We start from the raw sequence: 20,018 nt of genomic DNA on the forward strand, positions 1-20,018 counted from the left end.
TTTATATTGATATAGATATTTGGTGCAGCCCACTAGGTACATTAGCATAATCACCAAAGTTCCATTGCACAAATATATCACTTTGCTAAATATCCATGTCAGTAATTCATAACCCAATTATTGTATTTTAGTTTTTTAATAGTGCTGGCAGGATACAATTAAAGTGGAGGTAAATTTTGTTTCCCAATTAAATGTTTTTCTCATAAGCTTTCCAAAAGAAGATATGTGATAACAAATTACAACATTCTCTATGTTGCCTTCCTCAAGTAGTCAATTTTATTCTATGACAGAGGCTGATAAACATCTATTACATTTAAAGCAAACATTTAAGTTTATTTTGTAAACTAGAACATAAACTAAGGTTACAGGGACAATCCAACCTTTGCTACAATAACTGTTTTGCCTGCACCCTCAATTTCAAAACTTAAAATTCTTCATAAAGGAAGTACTCTCTACAAGAGATACTTAACAAAATGATAGTGGAAAAAGGCCTTAAATAAGAAAGGATTCAAATTAAAAAAAACACCCCCATTTATTAGGATGTGCTGGTAAAATGTCAATTTGAAGTGACTGATGACAAATATGTAGAGAACATTACTTCCTTCCAAGTGATTCTATTAACAGAATTAAAACTGGAAAATACTTATTGAGTAATCGTTGTTTGATCTATTAATTGTCATCATTTTTGCTTTAAATAAAAAGCTGCATTATTGATCATTCTTGAAGCTATATAATAATTTCAATCACTTTGTATTTATAAACTATAAACATACTAAATATAACTATTTACATATTTTACAGAATAAAATCAGTGCAATAATACTTCCTCAATATCATCTTCTAAAGAATCAAGTGCCTTAACTGCTGGTCTGTTTGCTGTGTGTTGCAATCGTCTTTGGGGTATAAAGTTCTTTTCTTCACTAAAAAAAAGATCAGTGTCATTTTTAATGTTGACCATGGTTCCTTTAGCCTGAAAACCATTGTTTGTATTACCATCTTGTTGAAAATCATTTCTTTTAGGTGGAGTGATTGTATTGACACTGCCACCAAACAGCTGCTCCATCAAATTAGACTTTCTCTCTTTCTTAGTATCAAGACCTATATTTTCCTTAGTGAGTTCATCTAAGAAGTCAATTTTTTGATTAAGCCAGCTTGGCCTCCCTGACCCTTTCCCAAAGGAAGGTACATAACTACCAAATATCAAATCGTTGCTTGTGCATGTGAGGTCTGTAGACTGCGGTTTCTGGATTTCTTTTTTGATAACCGTACTAAAGTCATCCGGTTGTGGTAAGCCATTAGATACTTTCTCTATTGTCTCTGACAATTGGTATAGTCTCTTATTTTTTTCCAATGTATAAGGTGCAGTGACAGTATCTATGGTAAATTCTTGGGAAGCCGCCCTTATAATGTTTTGAGTTTCCCTGTCGATTTCATGCATCTTGGCAAGCAGAATTTCTTTCCGTCTTTCCTCCTCTGTTCTGTCATGATTCTGTGTTCCTTTTTCTGAAATATATATTTCTGTCTCTATCTTCATTTTTTCATTTTCAAGCAAATGACTGTTTTCTTTCTTCTTTCTGTCTGATTGTTCTTTCTCCCATTCTGAAGGTTAAAATACAACAAATTTAGATCTACATGTTGATTGCATTCACATTCACACATGATTTTAGTACGACATACATGAATTGAAATAAGCCATTTTTTTCTCCTCCAATAAGGCTGAGAAGAGATTCAGAACTTTTATGCTTTCCCACAATTGTATCTTGTCACCTAGGTCAAAAAAATGCTACTAATATTATACGGTGGTTCTCAAAAGGGTGTAAACCCTGTTTAAGTAAATATGACCTAAACACGATTTATTCTTCTTACCACTCCTAAAACAAGATAAAGAAAACCCAATTAAATAAGTCAAAAGCATTATCCATGTTCAGTGATCCAAACTACATCTTTGTGTATAGCAAAAGTTCACTGGAAGGAAAATTATTGTTAAATAAAAATTAAGTATAACTGCATAATTCAACTAGTTACAATTTACAATTAGGATATACTTGATTTTTAAATAGTGCAAAGAGTAGTGTTTACATATTTAAGGACAAGAAAATATGTAAAGCTGTTTTTTTTTTTTAAAAAAAGGCTTTCTACAATTATCCCCATGCATGTGTACGAGGAGAATGGACTTGGATGTTAATAATTCGATTGACCATATATAAATGTACTGTAATAAAAGGGCAAAATCACCAATTTCCATGGAAAGATAGATGAACACAAACCTATAAAGAGAATGATATACTCGGTTCTTCATTTTGTCTAGTTCAGATATATGTAGCAAAATATTTAAGTGAATGTTCATGGAGTCATAGAAATCTTGTCCTTCATGAGATTTGACCTATTTAGAAATCTAGTCCATCTTCTACGTAGTCCAAGAAACCATCACTACAGCATCCCCAACAGATACCAGCATCCCCAGCCTTTGTTCAGATACCTCCAGCAAAGGGAGTCCACACCTCCCATAATAATCCCATCCCCTGTTGAACAACAATTACATTAGAAAATTCTTCTAATGTAGAAGTCTGCCCAGAATTTATTCTTTTTTACTTTAAACTCTTTGTGACTTGTCTCATTTTCAGGAACACCACAGAACAATGCTGCTCCATTTTCTACATCAGAAAAGTCAAATATGTGGGCCACAAGACTCCTGAGCGTGGCCAGCACCAGATTAAAATGAAATTCAGAAATATTAAACACAACAAAATTAAAATACAATAAAACAGAGAGAATAGGTTTTTTTTAAATGAAATAATAATAAATTACATCTCCAAGCATCACAAAACATTGGCCTTGCGAGAGTCTTGCACAAGTTTACCACCTCAGCTCAACTGTAGCAGTGAGGATTGCTTGGTGGTGCTGCAGCGCAGACTGAGCGAAGAGCCCCACACGAGAGGAGTTCTTTCTCAGTCTGCGCTGCAATAGCACTGAACAACTATAACTGCTTCAATTAAGCTGAGGCAGCAGGCTCCTGCATTTTCCCCAGAACAGTAGGCAGGCAGCACCATACTGGTAGAGAAGAAGGAAAGAATGCAGAAGAAATGTAAAAGAGGGGACTACCTAAACACTTTCCATAATGCTTTTTTCTCTAAAGTTTTCTTTCATTATAATATCAGTTCCAATTTTTCTTTAAGTGAGTGAGTGAGGGAGGGAGGGAGGGAGGGAGGGAGGAAGGAAGGAAGGAAGGAAGGAAGGAAGGAAGGAAGGAAGGGGAATATTGATTGTGGTTATCAGTGACTAGTAAGTTTATATTGGTGTAGTACAGTGGTTCTCAACCTTTTTATACGGCGACCCCGGTCATAAGGACGCGGCGCGCATGCGCGGCGGCACCCCCTGAGGGAAAAAATGGCGGATCGTGTTGTTTGGCGACCCCCGTAAAATGGTCGTTTGACCCCAAATGGGATCGCGACCCAAAGGTTGAGAACCGCTGGTGTAGTAGTTCAGGAGTCAAATGAAAACCAGGAAACTGTGAGTTTCTAATTCTGCCTTAGGGACAAAGCTAGCTGAGTGACCTTGGGCCAGCTAATTTTTTCTCTTCGTTAGAAGTCATTTCTAAAAATGCTGCCAAGGGGGCAGTCGACAGGAGGCCAAAATGACTTCAATACATAATGTGCCATACTATTGTACTTTCTAGTTTCTATACTAAAAAGTACACAAATATTTTAACATGTTAATATTATATGTGTTAGTAATTTACTCGTATTGTGACACACAAATTTGTACTTAGTTTGGAAGAAACTGAACCAACCCATTTTTTTTCTGCACATGGGACATCAAAATTTAGAGGGATCGTTGCAGAAGGAGATAAGAGGGAGCAAGACGTGGTTTGTGAGATAACTTGGCTAGGTGAGGCGGATACTTAAGAGTGAGGTAATGGGAAAACAGTTTTAGCCACTCCTCTTAAATTTCATCTTCCTAATCTCTTACCTTGCTTATTCTCCTCTATTCATGCTCCAGTTTGTCAAAGCCCTCCTAAAATCTAATGCCCAGAACTGGATGCAATGTTCTTCATGAGGACCTATTTAGACCAATGATGACATCTTCTCTTCATCTTCACATTATAGTTTTTTGGGTGTAGTTTTGTTGATTCCATTTGCTTTTTTTTTTTTTAGCTGCATCACAGTATTGGGTCATATTCAGCTTATTATCTACAGAAACCCACATACATTTCATATGCTGTTCCCATCTTCCCACCAGCATTCTAGAATCATGCATTTGATTTTTTCTATCTAAATGGTGTTTGAATTCCTTCCCGTCACCTCTCCAGGTAGGCCAGGTCAGAAAATAGAGCAACAATTTCAGGAATAGAAATTAGAGGAATAGAGTATAATTGATTATTTACGATCAAGTCAGTGTACACTCTTAGTCACCACAGAAATATTATCCATGATAATCTATCCCCGATCTTCCAACTGTGCCCCCATTAACATTTTAACTGAGTTCTGTCTAGCCCAGAGGTTACTAACGTTTCTTGGTGTATGGTGTCTTCACTGTCCCGTTTTTTCACAGTGCCACTAGCCTAGACCAAAACTGTGAACAGTCTTAAGCTAGCAGTTTCTATGGCGTCCAACGAAGATTGACTATTGCTTTAAAATTTAAAATAATCCTGTGAACCCTCACAGGAAGTAACCCTGGGAGGTCATCCGATGCCCTAGGGCTCAATCCTATTTCATTTATTGATTTATTTGATTTATTTACCAGCTTAGTTATGTACATTATTTTTTTTTTAAAAAAATTAATATCATCATCAACAACAACAAAGTACAGCAATTCTGGCATTGAAGGCTATATATAAAGCAATTGGCCTTCAAAGCAAAAAGAGTATATTTTCTCAAACAGCTTCAGATGCACCAGTCGCACATGGTGGACAGCCAGCAGCTGTCAATGTCACAGGGCAACAGCCATCAAAACATTGGAGCAGCAATCAGCCATCCATTTCTCCTTCCTTGGCTTTTCTTTTCTCTTTTGCCTCTTCCCAATTCTCAGTTGGACTTGCCTGCCAAGCTCCTATATATCTGATCCCTCCTTGTTTGCTTGTTTTCTCTTTCTCCTCCAAAAATTTACTTTTTTTATTAGACAATGGGAAGTGTATAAAGTGGAATTGTGAGCTCACCGCAATTATTGACATTTAAATCGAGGCATCACGACGTAGCAAATATGAAAAATGGCACTTTACTATCCCCACGGCAAACAGAGCACTGAAGCTACCATTCTACAACATTACTGGTAGTTCTCTACTTACGGCCACAACAGAGCCCAAAATTTCTGTGGCTAAGTGAGACAGTTGTTAAGTGAATTTTGCCCCATTATGCGACCTTTCTTGCCACAGTTGTGAAGTGAATCCCTGCGGTTGTTTAGTAGCACAATTGTCAAGTGAATCTGGCTTCTTCATTGACTTTGCTTGTCAGAAGGTTGTAAAAAGTGATCACATGACCCAGACCAGGGGTAGGCAACCTGGGCTCTTTTATGACTCGTGAACTTCAACTCCCAGAATTCCTGAGCCAGCTCAGGAATTCTGGGAGTTGAAGTCCACGAGTCGTAAAAGAGCCAAGGTTGCCTACCCCTGACCCAGGGACACTGCAACTATCCTAAATATGAGTGAATTGCCAAGCACTTGAATTTTGATCATGGAAATGCTGCAAGAGTCATGTGTGAAAAACGGTCATAAATCACTTTTTTCAGTGTTGTTGTAACTTTGAACAGTCACTAAATGAACTGTTTTTTAAGTTGAAAGTCAAAGACTACCTGTACTTTATTCATCCTTGTGCTCCTTTTCCCAGCTTTCAATATTATTAACCATGGTATCTTCTGAGCTAGCTCTGTGAATTGGGGATTGGAGAAGTGGTTCTTCCTTTCTCTAGGGCCAGTTCCAGTTCCAGTTGGTGTTCATTGGCAAGGAGAGATCATCTCCAGGCCGCTCCTTTGTGGGGTTTCACAGGGTTCAGTTTTTGTCTTCTTTTTTTTTCAATATCTACATCAAACTGCTGGGTGAGGTCATCCACCAGTTTGGAGGTTAGTATCATCAGTACAGAGATGATACCCAATTGTATTTTTCAAGTCCAGGCTGGCTAAGTTAGGTTGTTGAGTTCTGCCCCGATGTCTGGAAGTTGTACAGTTTTGGTGGTGATGGGGAACTCTCTCTGAATCAATCCTACTAAGACTGAGTAGCTGTGGATATCTAGATTGCTCAGATCTAGGGATATTGGCAATCTTGACTTTGATTTCCCAATTCAAGAGTTGTGTGCAGTTTGGGAGGGGGGGTGTCTTCCTGGACTCACAGCTCTTGCTTGATAAGCAGGTGGCAGGTAGCCAGAAAGGCCTTTGCCCAACTTCATCAGATGTATCAATTGCACCTTCTTCCTATATCAAGGACTGAATGGTTGAATGGCTCCCACCTTACTGATATTTTTAAAGGCCTTAAAGATGTGACTCTTCACCCAAGCCTTTGGCAAGGACAATTTATGCCTCTTTCTTCCTTTTCCTTGTTTCCATCTGGGTTTGTTTTCTCTGCCATCTTTGTCTGTTTGTTTTATGTTGTTCTTGTATTTTGTACTGCTCACTGTTTTTAAATATTTTTAACAATTTGTAAATCATTCAGAGATGCTGAGTCAGGGAGGGAGGGAGAGAAGGGGAGAGAGAGAGAGTGAGATGACTAGGGGGTACCTTGCTCAATAGTAGTAACTGTGAGAGGGATCTCGGCATCCTAGTGGACAATCACTTAAATATGAGCCAGCAGTGTGCTGCAGCTGCCAAAAAAGCCAACACAGTGCTAGGCTGCATTAACAGAGGGATAGAATCAAGATCACGTGAAGTATTAATACCACTTTACAATGCCTTGGTAAGACCACACTTGGAATACTGCATCCAGTTTTGGTCACCATGATATAAAAAAGATGTTGAGACTCTAGAAAAAGTACAGAGAAGAGCAACAAAGATGATTAGGGGACTGGAGGCTAAAACATATAAGGAAGGGTTGCTGGAGTTGGGTATGTCTAGTTTAATGAAGAGAAGGATGAGGGGGGACATGATAATAGTGTTACAATATCTCAGGGGCTGCTACAAAGAAGAGGGAGTCAAGCTATTTTCCAAAGCGCCTGAAGGCAGGACAAGAAGCAATGGATGGAAACTAACCAAAGAGAGAAGCAACTTAGAACTAATGAGAAACTTCCTGACAGTTAGAACAATTAACCAGTGGAACAACCTGCCTTCAGAAGTGGTGAATGTTCCAACACTGGAAGTTTTTAAGAAGAAACTAGACAGCCATTTGTCTGAAATGGTATAGGGTTACCTGCCTGAGCAGGGGGTTGGACTTGATGACCTTCAAGGTCCCTTCCAACTTTTTATTATTATTATTATTATTATTATTATTATTGTTGTTGTTGTTGTTGTTGTTGTTATTAATCTGCATGACATCTTATTCCTATTCATTACACTGCCAAATCTACAGGTAGAACCATAAGCAGTAGCTCTCCAGCTGTTCTTGACATATGAGTTGGTTGTATTGTATCTAGATTCTTTGGTCCTGGCCATTTAGGTCTATGGAGACCACCATCATTACCTCATTGAGCCAAGCACTCAGAGGAGATAGCAGCATCTAACAACCATTCATTTTAAAAACAGCTAGGGAAGTCAGTCCTCATTAATAATTGGTTAGGCAGCCACAAAGAAATCCTAGAGCTGTAGGCTTCATAGATCAAAAACAACCAGAAGAAGATATTGGCAAGCCACTTCCATACAGCTACCAAGGACACATCCAGGTAGTTATCAGGAATTGTACTCGACATAAGAGAGTTCTTATTTTTTTTGCTTAGAGGCCCTCAATACAATGCTTATGGTTCTATATCAGTGGTTCTTAAACTGTTTGATCCAATTATCTCTTTTGCCTGGCTCTAATAATAATGTAATAACATTCCATTCCATTGTTTTCACAAGTGTCTTGGCAGTTCCAAACTGGATCCTCAATCCACAAACAAGCAATTACAAATTGTTCCATTATCCCCAGGACATGTCCAAATTATCCCACTAGGGGTAATTACTTCCAGTTTAAGAACTACTGATCTATGTCAAAAGATTCCATTTCACTGCCCCACAACAATCACAGATATACAGATATGTACAAAAAACCCTTGTCCATAATATTTACTTATTACATTGTAAAAATAAAAAGTGTTTTGCTTATCATCTGAGAAGAAATAACCATTATATAAGAAATATAGTTGATAATAATTGGAGGAAATTGTACATATATATTACATAACAACATTTTAATATACAAATCCTGCAGATATAAACATTTCTACTTTACCTTCTCTTAGTTTCTTGGCTCTTTCTTCCAATGCTTGGAGTTCTTGTTCATTTTTTAGTTTTTCTTCTCTTTCTTGGTTCTGTTCTTGCTTGAAATCCTCGCTTTGTTCTTTCCAGTCTTTAACTGTCTGTTCCTAAAAATATAAATAGATAAAATAAATTATAATGGTAAATTAGTGTATCAGAAGGAATTGATTAAGAAATCTTTTTTAGATTATTATCAAAAATTATATAAGACTACTAATGAACAAATTTTAGATATAAATAAATATTTAAGGGAGGCTAACTTTCCTAAATTGACAGAAGATCAGAAGCAAGAAATTAATGGTCCAATTACTAATGAGGAAATTGTGACAGTTATTAAGCAATTAAAATTAGGTAAAGCGCCAGGTACGGATGGTTTGAACCTATTTATTATAAAACTTTAGTAGAAGAGATGATTCAACCTTTAGGTGAGCTTTTTAATAACATATTGCAGGGTTCAGAGATTCCTCCGTCATGGCGCAGTGCTTTCATATCCTTGATTCCAAAAGAGGATCAAGATCTTACTTTGCCAAAGAATTATAGACCTATATCTCTTTTAAATGTAGATTATAAGATTTTCGCAAAAATTTTAGCTAATAGGCTTATGACGGTTGTGCATCAGCTTATACATAAGGACCAATCGGGTTTTATAACTGGCAGGTACATGAAAAATAATGTTAGACAAATTATTAATATATTAGAATATTTAGATAAGAACAACCAAGTCCCTGCAGGGCTGATATTTTTAGATGCTGAAAAAGCTTTTGATCAATTGAACTGGCATTTTATGTTAAGAGCAATTGAGGAGATGAATTTTGGAGAAAAAATATTATAAGCTCTTACTGCTATATATCAAAAACAAACGGCACAACTTATTGTTAATGGGGGTTTGTCAGAGGTTTTTATAATAGAAAAAGGTACTAGACAGGGATGTCCTTTGTCACCGTTGCTGTTTGTTTTAACATTGGAAATTTTGTTGATTAAAATCCGAGAGTCGCAGGAAATAAGAGGAATAGAAGTTAACAAAAAAGAATATAAGTTAAGAGCTTTTGCAGATGACTGGGTGGTTACTTTGTCTCAACCTACTTATTCTGTAGTGAAGTTATTACAGTTGATATATCAATATGGATTAGTTTCGGGTTTCAAAATTAATAATAATAAGACTAAAATATTATCTAAAAATATGACTACTTGTGATAAACAGATTTTGGCTAATTTGACTGGTTTTGAAATTGTTGATAAGATAAAATATCTGGGGGTTATTTTATCTGTTTCTAATGTAAAATTGTTTAAGAATAACTATGAAAGGTTGTGGGTCAGGGTACAAAAAGACTTGAAAAATTGGGAGAACTTACAGTTATCTCTCATGGGAAGAACTGCAGTGATTAAAATGAATGTCCTGCCAAAATTTCTCTTTTTATTTCAAATGTTACCGATTTTAAAGAATGAGGTTAATTTAAATGAATGGCAGAAAGGCATTAATAAATTTATTTGGGCAGGGAAAAAAACAAGGGTAAAGTTTAAAATTATGCAGGACTTCCGTGAGAGAGGTGGATTCAAGGTACCGAATTTGAAATTATATTATGATGCTGTGGTTTTAACATTAATTAGTGATTGGGCAAATTTAACAAATTTAGAGATACTCCATTTAGAGGGATGGGATTTACTTTTTGGTTGGCATGCCTATTTAATATTTAATAAAAAAGTGGATTGGGCCTTTAAATCTCATATTATAAGGATTTCTTTACTTAGGGTTTGGAGGAAATATTATAAAAGTGATTTTAAAATACCATTATGGGCTATACCTTGGCATGCGATAGAGGGGATAAAGAGAGGTATTAAAATGGATACGGTGTCTTATACACAATTACTTAGATGGGATGGTCAAAATTGGCAGTTAAAATCTTTGGAAGATCTAGTACATGAAAATATTACCTATTCTTGGTTTCAATATAGACAATTAGTAGATAGATGGAAGATGGACCGTAATCTAGGCCTGCTTAGAGAAGATGAAAATCTTTTTAAGCAAGTAAAGGATCAAAGACAAACTCACATTAAGAGAATTTATGGGGTGCTAGTGGAACTGGATTCAGAATCAGAATTAATTAAAGACTGTATGATTAAATGGGCGCAGAATTTTGGTGAACCAGTTCTACTGGATACCTGGGAAACTATCTGGGTGAGAAATGTTAAGTTTACACAAGCCCAGAATTTAAGGGAGAATTTTTATAAAATGTTTTACAGATGGCACCTTGATCCACAAAAGATGTCTCTCATGTATCCTGACTTACAGCCTAAATGTTGGAGATGTGGCTGCCTGGATGCCACTTATTATCATATTTGGTGGTCGTGTAAAAATATAAAAGCTTTTTGGATTAAGATATGGTGGAACATTCAGAGAATTTTTAGAAAGAGGGTAAAATTTACTCCACAATTGTTTTTGCTTGGTATTGTTACTGATTGTGATGCTAAGGAGGTTATATTGATGTTGAATTTGATTACAGCCGCAAGGCTGTTAGTAGGTCAATACTGGAAGAAGGAATCTTTGCCTACTTTGCAAGAGTGGTTTTTTAAAGTATCTTACTTGGCGGAAATGGCAAAGATTTCGGCTTTTTTAAAAGAGCAAACGCAAGAGAAATTTTTTGCTGTATGGGAAAAATGGATAAATTTTATACAATTTAAATTGGATTTGAAAAAATATCATTTAGCTTTTTTATAACTTGTATAAAAATTCTACTTTTTCTTTTCTTTGTTTTTCTTTTTAAAATATTTTTTTCTTTTTAAGGTTTATAATTCTTTTTTCATATATATTTTATTTTTAATTATCTTATAATTTTGTTAATTTCTTTTAATTAAGCCTATATTCTGCTCTGGGAAGCTCCGGGGGGGAGGGAGGGGGTGGTTTGGGAGGGGTTGGGGGAGGGTTGTATTGTTTTGTTTTTGTTGTTGTTGTTATTTTTTTTTCTGTCTTTGTAAAAGTTTTTAAAAATTTTCAATAAAAAAAAACCATTCGGATGAAATTAGAATGAATATTGTCATTTCATTTGCAATAACTTTCCATTAACTAAAAATATCAGCAAATTATGATCAAAATACTCTTAGTAAAAAAAAATGAAAATTGTTGGGCTTTTTTGGTTATATGTATTTCATCTGGGTTAATCCAGTTTATTCTTTTTTTTTAATTGAAATTTTTATAAACTTTTTACAATAAAATCCCTCCCCCCTCCCTCCCCCATCCCCCCATAACCCTCCCCCCTTCCCAGAGCTGAATACAGAGCTAAAAAAACAGGAAAAAAACATAAAGATTAAATAAACATCAATCAACTATACATAAATCCTAAAAAATTAAAAAAACACTTTAACTCCAATACATTAAAATCAACAATCTAACCATAACAACTTTAATAGAAGGATAAAAGATGGGTAAATTTTATTCAAAAGCTAAATAATACTTTCTAATCCCATATTTGTTCTGAACAAAATTTACCCATCTTTTCCACACAGAATTATATCTCTCTTGTGAATGGTCTTTCAGATAAGCCGAAATTTTAGCCATTTCTGATAAATAAGAAACTTTAAGAAACCATTCCTCTAAAGTAGGCAAGGAATCTTTCTTCCAATATTGCCCAATCAATAACCTTGCCGCCGTAATAAAATTCAACATTAGAATAATCTCCTTATTATCACAAACTTCAATAATACCTAACAAAAATAATTGTGGTGCAAATTTTATCCTTCTATTAAAAATTTTTTGAATGTTCCACCAAATCTTAATCCAAAAAGCCTTTATATTTCTACAAGACCACCAAATATGGTAATACGTTGCATCCAAACAACCACATCTCCAACATTTGGGCTGTAAGTTAGGATACATATGAGACATCTTTTGTGGATCAAGGTGCCATCTATAAAGCATTTTATAAAAATTTTCTCGCAGATTTTGAGCTTGGGTAAACTTAACATTCCTCACCCAAATTATCTCCCATGTATCTAATGGAATCGGCTCTTCAAAATTTTGAGCCCACTTAACCATACAATCCTTAACTAATTCTGTTTCTGAATCCAATTCCACTAAAACATTATAAACTCTTTTTATATGGGCTCGATTTTGGTCTTTAATTTGTTTCACCAAATTCACATCTTCCATAATAAAACCCACTTTTTGATCTATACTCCATCTTTCTAATAACTGCCTATACTGAAACCAAGAATAAATAATATTTTCTTGCATTAATTCCTCCATCGATTTCAATTGCCACTTATCCCCTTCCCGCTTAAGCAATTGCTTGTAAGAAATCCTATCCATTTTCACTCCTTTCCTTATCCCTTCTATAGCGTGCCCAGGAATTCCCCACAATGGTATTCTAGAATTTGATCTATAATATTTCTTCCAGACATGCAATAAAGCAAATCTTAAGACATGGGATTTAAAAACCCTGTCCACCTTTTTATTATAAATTAAATACGCGTGCCATCCAAATAATAAATCCCATCCTTCCAACAGAAGTATGTCTGAATTTATTAAGTTAACCCAATCACTAATCAAAGTTAAAACCACTGCATCATAATACAATTTTAAATTCAGCACCTTGAGTCCACCTCTCTCTCGAACATCTTGAATAATTTTAAGTTTAACTCTTGGTTTTTTCCCAGCCCAAATGAATCTATTAATACCCTTCTGCCATTCTTCTAAATTTACCTCTTTCTTTAAAATAGGTATCATTTGAAACAAGAAAAGAAATTTTGGCAAAACATTCATTTTAATTGCAGCAATTCTCCCTAACAAAGATAATTGCAATTTTTTCCAATCATTCAAATCCTTCTGCATTTTAAGCCATAACATTTCATAATTATTTTTATAAAGTTTTGCATTAGAAACAGTTATATAAACCCCTAGGTATTTTACCTTTTTTACAATTTCAAAACCTGTCAAATTAACTAACATCTCCTTATCCAAATTAGACATATTTTTTGTTAAAATTTTAGTCTTATTATTATTAACTTTAAAATCAGAAACTTGCCCATACTGATTTATAATCTGTAACAAATCTACTACTGAATCGGTTGGTTGAGACAAAGTAACAAACAAATCATCAACAAAAGCTCTTAATTTATAATCTTTCTTATTAATCATTATTCCCTTTATTTTAGATGATTCACGAATTTTAATCAACAAAATCTCTAATGTTAAAACAAACAACGGGGACAGTGGACATCCCTGTCTTGTACCCTTTTCGATTTGAAAAACCTTAGATAAACCTCCATTAATTATAAGTTGTACTGATTGTTTTTGATAAATGCCTCTAAAAGCTTGCAAAATTTTTTCCCCAAAATCATTTCTTCAACCAACCACAACATAAATTGCCAATTTAACTGATCAAAGGCTTTTTCAGCATCTATGAAAATCAGACCTGCAGGGATCTGATTATTTTTATCCAAATATTCTATTAAATTAATAATTTGTCTAACATTGTTCTTCATATACCTCCCAGTTATAAAGCCAGTCTGATCAGTATGTATAATTTGATTCAATACAATCATGAGTCTATTCGCTAAAATTTTTGAAAAAATCTTATAATCTATATTCAAAAGAGATATAGGTCTATAATTTTTAGGTAAAGTAAGATCTTGATCCTCTTTTGGAATCAAAGATATAAAAGCCCTTCTCCAAGATAAAGGTATCTCTAGATCCAATAAAATACTATTAAAGAGTTCATTTCATTTACAATAAGTTTCCGTTAACTAAAAATATCAGCAAATTATGATCAAAATACTCTTAGTAAAAAAATGAAATTGTTGGGCTTTTTTGGTTATATTTATTTCATCTGGGTTAATCCAGTTTATTCTTGAACTCTAGAATTAGATTGGTTCATTTTGCCCAAGATCTTTTTTTAAATCAGAACTCAGAGATTGGAATATTTAAAGGAGAAAATATGGCACCATGGAGAAAAATATAATCCAGTACAGACTCCTTTCCTACTTAAGGAAGATGCTACTACCTGATATTCAAGATCCCTTTTAGCTGAGCTACCATCTATATTCCATTCACGAAGGACTTTCAGTTTTTAAGAAAGGCTTTTTCAGGGATATGAGAAGGACCCTCACTCAAAGAAGCAGATAAAAAGATGCTGCCTGCTTCCTCTACATGACTTTTAGCTGGATTCAACTCACAGAATTTTCAGATCTTAGATATCTGAAGAAACCTGGGCATTCCTATATTTTATCGAAAAAAGGCAGAACGTGAAGTCTCATCCAACCATTTAGCGATTCCCTTTTTTGCTAGTAAAATCGATGCGCAACCAACCAATGTCCCTATTTTAATTTTAGCCAGTTTTAAGCAAGGTCAAAATGTGTGTTTTAAAATGAGATAATTTAGTAGTTGTTTTTTTTTTATTATAGTAAGCATTCCTCTGCTTCTGTTACTTCCTCTTAAGGAGTCATTTCACTAAAAAGTTCATACTAACTTAGATTTTCAATTTGCAGTTACAGATAGTCCTTGATTTACAACCAAATTGGGACCAAAATTTCCATTGTAAATCTCTGTGGTCATAAATTGAGTCGGACCATTTGCACAACAGTTTTACGATGGCCGTTAAGTGAATCACATGGTCACTAAGCATGTGATTGTTGTTAAGCAAATTCAGTTACCTCAATCAGTTGTTCTTGCCCTAAAATGGCCAAAAAAGGTCGCAAATTGCAATCACGGGATTGTGGGATGCTGCAACTGGTCATAAATGCGAGCCAGTTGCCAAGTACCAAAATTGCGACCCTGTTATTTGCAAGTGTGGTGCAACGGTCATAAGTGCAAATAGAGGTCATAGGTTATTTTTTCTGAGGCCACTGTAACTTTGAACTGTTGTTAAATGAATGGTTGTAATTTGAGGACTATTTTCACTTTAACACAAAATTTTTCAGTGACGTAGAGAGAAGCTGGTGAATGAACAGAAGACAGTAGAAAGGGAAATTACAGTTTCAACTCACCAATTGGAGATGCTCATCTTCTCCCTTTTTCTCTGCTATTTCATCAGAAACGAAGTCTGGTGGCGATAGAAATTCTATCTGGGAAACGTATCCAGCAGTCTGTACTCCTTTTGCATTCGGTACTTCTCTTATAGTATTTTTTTCAACAACTATAATAAATTTTGCACCAAATTTTAAATACTTTTATTTAAACAAACAGTTTCAGGAAGTTCAAACCCGCTTGTTTTACTAGTAATATGAATGGCTTAAATGCTTTATCAAAAGAGTCCCTTAGAATATCTGTAATGGAATATGGAGCTATAAGAAGTCTGGAATGCTGGCTTTGATCTCCACTGACAGCAATAAAGATTTAAAAACCTCTTATTAAGCCAACTGCTCCACCTATAATACCATTACATAATTATTTAATCTTCTTTAATCGAACTAAGAGTTGGTTTGCTTTAATTTTCAAATGCAAAAATCAGAATAAAGATCATTTACTTTTCAAATTATTAAACACTAAAAAGGACAGGCAGTGGATTTCCACAAAGATGGAAATATTGAGAAATCACTCACCGAATGATACATTATTTAAAGTTAACTTCCACTATTTTGTATATAACGGTTGATATAGTATTTACCTTTTTTTCTTGGTGTGATATCATGTTTTTTGGGTGAATGTTTTAACATACGATTAGCATATATATTTTTGGCATCCAGTTCTCTCTCTTTTTCCTAATAAAAATAGAAACATACAAATTGTATGAAAACTAAGCAGTTGTTAATTTCTACGGTGCCTCATTAGGATTTTTGAAGATATATACCCAATATTTTTATTTCAATTTTAATAACAAATGTGTATCTTGAAGTTTAGTTATGCGACTAATCAGATCATTGCAAAGTCTTCAGCCCAGATGTTTTATTACTTGATGATATGATATAATACTGCTCAGCATAAACTCTATACTCCTAAAGACAAAATAACTTTCAGATGTGGGATGGAACCACGTAAGATTATGTAACAAGAAGTGTGTACCACTGTTCAGGTTTATAAGGCATGAATCATTAGGTCAATCTTCAGGTTGAATGGTGGGGGAGGTACAATCCTCAATTTACGACCACAAATGGGACTGGCATTTCTGTTGCTAAGCAATGAGGTCATAAAGCATGATGTCATGTGACCACATCATTTGGTGACAGCAGTCCATCGTTCACCAAATTCCACTGTAGTTAGCCATGGACCCAGCTCAGTCCAACCATTCTGGATGTCTCCCAGCCCCGAGACTCAATAAGGAAAAGAATTATTTCCTCTTTAACTCTCTCTACCCATCTGTTCCCTTTCCCCCCCCCCACCACCATTTCTGCTCCTTTAGTCACCCTGCACCCTACCTGGTAGGGCAGCAAGCCACCCCAGAATGCATGGCTCAGGAGCTGCTTGTCATACTACAGCTCAGGGGCTTTTAGTGCACTGCAATTCTGCAGCTGCAAGAAGTCACAGATGACTGTGGAATATCTAAGCCACCCAAAGCTGCCATGCCCTGAGAAACGCCAGCTGACCTTGCAGTGCACTGCAAAGCCGCAGGTAACTCAAGTTGCCCTAGTAGCATGGCCAAAGCCACACCCATCTCAGGAAACGTTAAGCAGCCTCAGCTGGTTGCCCTCACCATCCTGCACTCCAGCCCTTCCAGCTGACCTTCACCATCTTCTTGCTCCTGCTGCTGAAGCCATCTTCCCCAGATCTCGTGGCTAAACTGATATACGAGATCTTAGGAAGGAAGCCTCATGTGGCCAGCAGCTGCCTTGTAAAAGGTTAGGTCGGACATACTTGGTTAGTAACAAGAAAACTGCAAAGATCAGTTGGGGTGGGAGGGGCTGGGAAGTGCAAGGAGCCAAAAGGGCATAAATGGGGAGGCGAGATAGGCAGATGAGGGAAGCTGACGTGCCCCTGTAGTTGTAAGTCTCAGTGGGCTAACAAGTGCCAACATTTTATTCACGTGACAAGGGGGCACTGCAACAGGTATAACTTCAGGGACCAGTCATAAGTTTCTTCATTCAGTGCCAACATAACTTTGGATGATCACTGAACAATTGGTTGTAAGTTGAGGACTACCTGTATATTCCCTTGCCTTAAATCAACTTCTCTTAAAATGCTGCAGCTTGCAAAATACTGGTGGACTATACATTGCTTTTGGTGCTCACTCAGAACAGAGCCATACTGAAGTAACCACCAGTCTTTGCCCCTTCCTCCTTCTCTTCTGTTTTAATTCCATCGGTTCAGTGAGGACTTCTGTATAAAACCTTTATCATTCAGGCATGCTTATTCCTCCTTTCAAAGGCAAAAAGGGGTGTCTTAAAAAAACAAAAATGTTTGGGCTTCATGCAGGATTCTGAATCTTCGCACACTTTTAAAACTAAACTAAAAATCCTGCTTGGAAAAAAAAGCACAAGGAATGGACTCTCGTCTAGAAACACATTTGAGAAATGCTGTTGATTCAAAAAGTATAGTTCAATTTCCCATTAATAGTTATATTGAACTATGTGAGATATGAAAAGATTATTTTGGATCAGAAGATATGTTATAAAGATGTTCTGTGCTAGACAGTACCAATTTTTACCTTTAATTTTTGCTTTAATCGTTGAACTTCCTCTTGGATAATCTTATTTTCTTCTTTGGCTTCATACAATTTCTTTTTCACAGAGTGCAGTTGCCTTTGGAAACTGCTACTGTTAAGGTCAAGCTTCTTCTCAAAGTCCTAGAATTCAATATAATAGTAAAATCATCATGCTTTTGGTAAAAAAAATTTTTTTTACAGGTATAAAATACAATACAAAATTGTTTGTATTCAATACTCTTCTGAAATGAAAGATTTCATTTCCTCGCCCTTCTCAGCCCTATCAAAATATTTAAATTATAAAGAATGTCACTAATTTCTTTTATTTGTTGAAGTCAGTGGTTGGATGCATTATGCAATGAGACAGAAATTGACAGTTTTGTTACTTTCATCATGAGAAAATGTCACCCAATATCTGATGAACTGGAAGGAAATATAAAGATGCATAAACTCATCAATGTACCTTATAGAAAGTCTGTACTTCAATTACTCAAAAGGCACCAAAACAGAACAAAATGAAGTGCCTTCTGTTTTATCATAGAGTTTGAACAGAGTTTCGTGTTTTGCTCTACCTGGATAAATAATGCAAATACAAAGGCAAAAAAAAAAAAAAGTTCCACCTGCTCTCTTTTCCAGCTCTGTATTACTGAATGCTAACTCACACAGCATAAATATCCCCTAACTTTCCATTGCAATTTAGAGACACAGCATATGGTCATATGTACTGTATGAGCTTAAAGAAGAAATAACTTAGTGACAATTTCTAGCAATACAGTATTAAGTGGTAAGTAAGGAGGTTAGAAGTGGGGGGAGACTTCTTGCCAGTTTTATTCAGTTTTAATAAAGCTTCATGTTACCATTAAACATTCATATTATTCTATTTCCTTTTTCATTCATTCAGACTCTTATGCTATAATTTTCAACTCATGGTTGGTGGCAAATAATAAGAAAAGGTCGCTACTCCTGTGTTGCCTGTCCTCTTGTTTTTTAGTTTCTTATTCAATCTTCCTAATTTTAAGTGTTTTTTTTATTCTCTTTTTTACTTTTATATTATTCTGTAAGCCTCCCAGAGTCGCTTGAACAGTGCGATGGGTGGCATACAAATTTAATAAGTCAAGCAAAATTAAACCAGTTTTAACATAGCAGAAAAATATTGTAAGCATACTCCCATAAATTTAACTCTAAAACTTACAAATATAGAGTGACAAAGTAACCTTAGAAATGTTATACCTGTGAGTTTGATGAATGAAAGGCCCTTAAATAATGGAGGGATTACTAAGTGAAGTTTGGGGACTATTCTCACCAATTATCTGTCTCTGCATCACCTCTAGGTAATTTCAGAAAATTCTCATTCTTCGGAACAGGTTTTTTTAGAACAGTGGTTCTCAACCTGTGGGTCGGGACCCCATTTGGGGTCGAACGACCATTTCACGGGGGTCGCCAAACAAGGCTGTCCGCCATTTTTCCCCCCTTTTCTTTGGACACGGCCCTGGCAACCGGTGATGTATAAGTGATTGGGGGTCACCACAACATGGGGAACTGTATTATGGGGTCACGGCATTAGAAAGGTTGAGAACCACTGTTTTAGAACATAGGGAAGCTGGTGAAAACTATTTCATCCTTTTCTATTAGCAGGTACACAAAGCAGGATTTCTATGAACTCAGCTCCCCTCTTACAATCTTAAGGATCCAATTAAGGATTCTAATGAATTAATAGTATGTCAAAAGAAAAGGTGAATTTAGAATTTAATTCACAATGAAATTTTACACATATTTATTTAGAAGTAAGCCCTAGTATTTAGAATAGAGTATAGTAGAATATAAATCTGGAAGGGACCTTGGAGGTCTTCTAGTTCAGCCCCCTGCTCAAGCAGGAGTCCCTATACCATCTCAGACAAGTGACTGTCTAGTCTCTTCTTAAAAATCTCCAGTGATGGGAGCGCCCACGATTTTTGGAGGCAAGCTGTTCTACTGGTTAATTGTCCTCACTTGTTTCTCCTTGATTCCAGTTTGCTTCTCTCTTTGGTCAGTTTCCAACCATTGTTTCTTGTCTTGCCCTCTGTTGCTTTGGAGAAT

General features: G+C 35.7%; 1 protein-coding gene across 2 annotated transcripts in view; it reads right to left on the reverse strand.

Moving 5' to 3' along the window:
• Positions 1–253: 253 nt before the first annotated feature.
• The window catches only part of LCA5 (lebercilin LCA5), a 28,847-nt gene continuing 9,082 nt past the window's right edge, over positions 254–20,018 (reverse strand). For both annotated transcript variants that reach the window (XM_039367086.1, XM_039367088.1), the window contains 5 exons: positions 17,946–18,083; positions 15,972–16,065; positions 15,352–15,500; positions 8,348–8,480; positions 254–1,599 (listed from right to left, as the gene is read on the reverse strand). In XM_039367086.1, the coding sequence (XP_039223020.1) occupies positions 809–1,599; positions 8,348–8,480; positions 15,352–15,500; positions 15,972–16,065; positions 17,946–18,083 (1,305 nt within the window). In that variant the 3' untranslated portion in view covers positions 254–808. The remainder of the gene's footprint in view (positions 1,600–8,347; positions 8,481–15,351; positions 15,501–15,971; positions 16,066–17,945; positions 18,084–20,018) is intronic.

Source organism: Crotalus tigris, unplaced genomic scaffold, assembly GCF_016545835.1.
Source record: "Crotalus tigris isolate CLP2741 ecotype Arizona unplaced genomic scaffold, ASM1654583v1 scf7180000020550.821452, whole genome shotgun sequence".
NCBI lineage: Eukaryota > Metazoa > Chordata > Lepidosauria > Squamata > Viperidae > Crotalus > Crotalus tigris.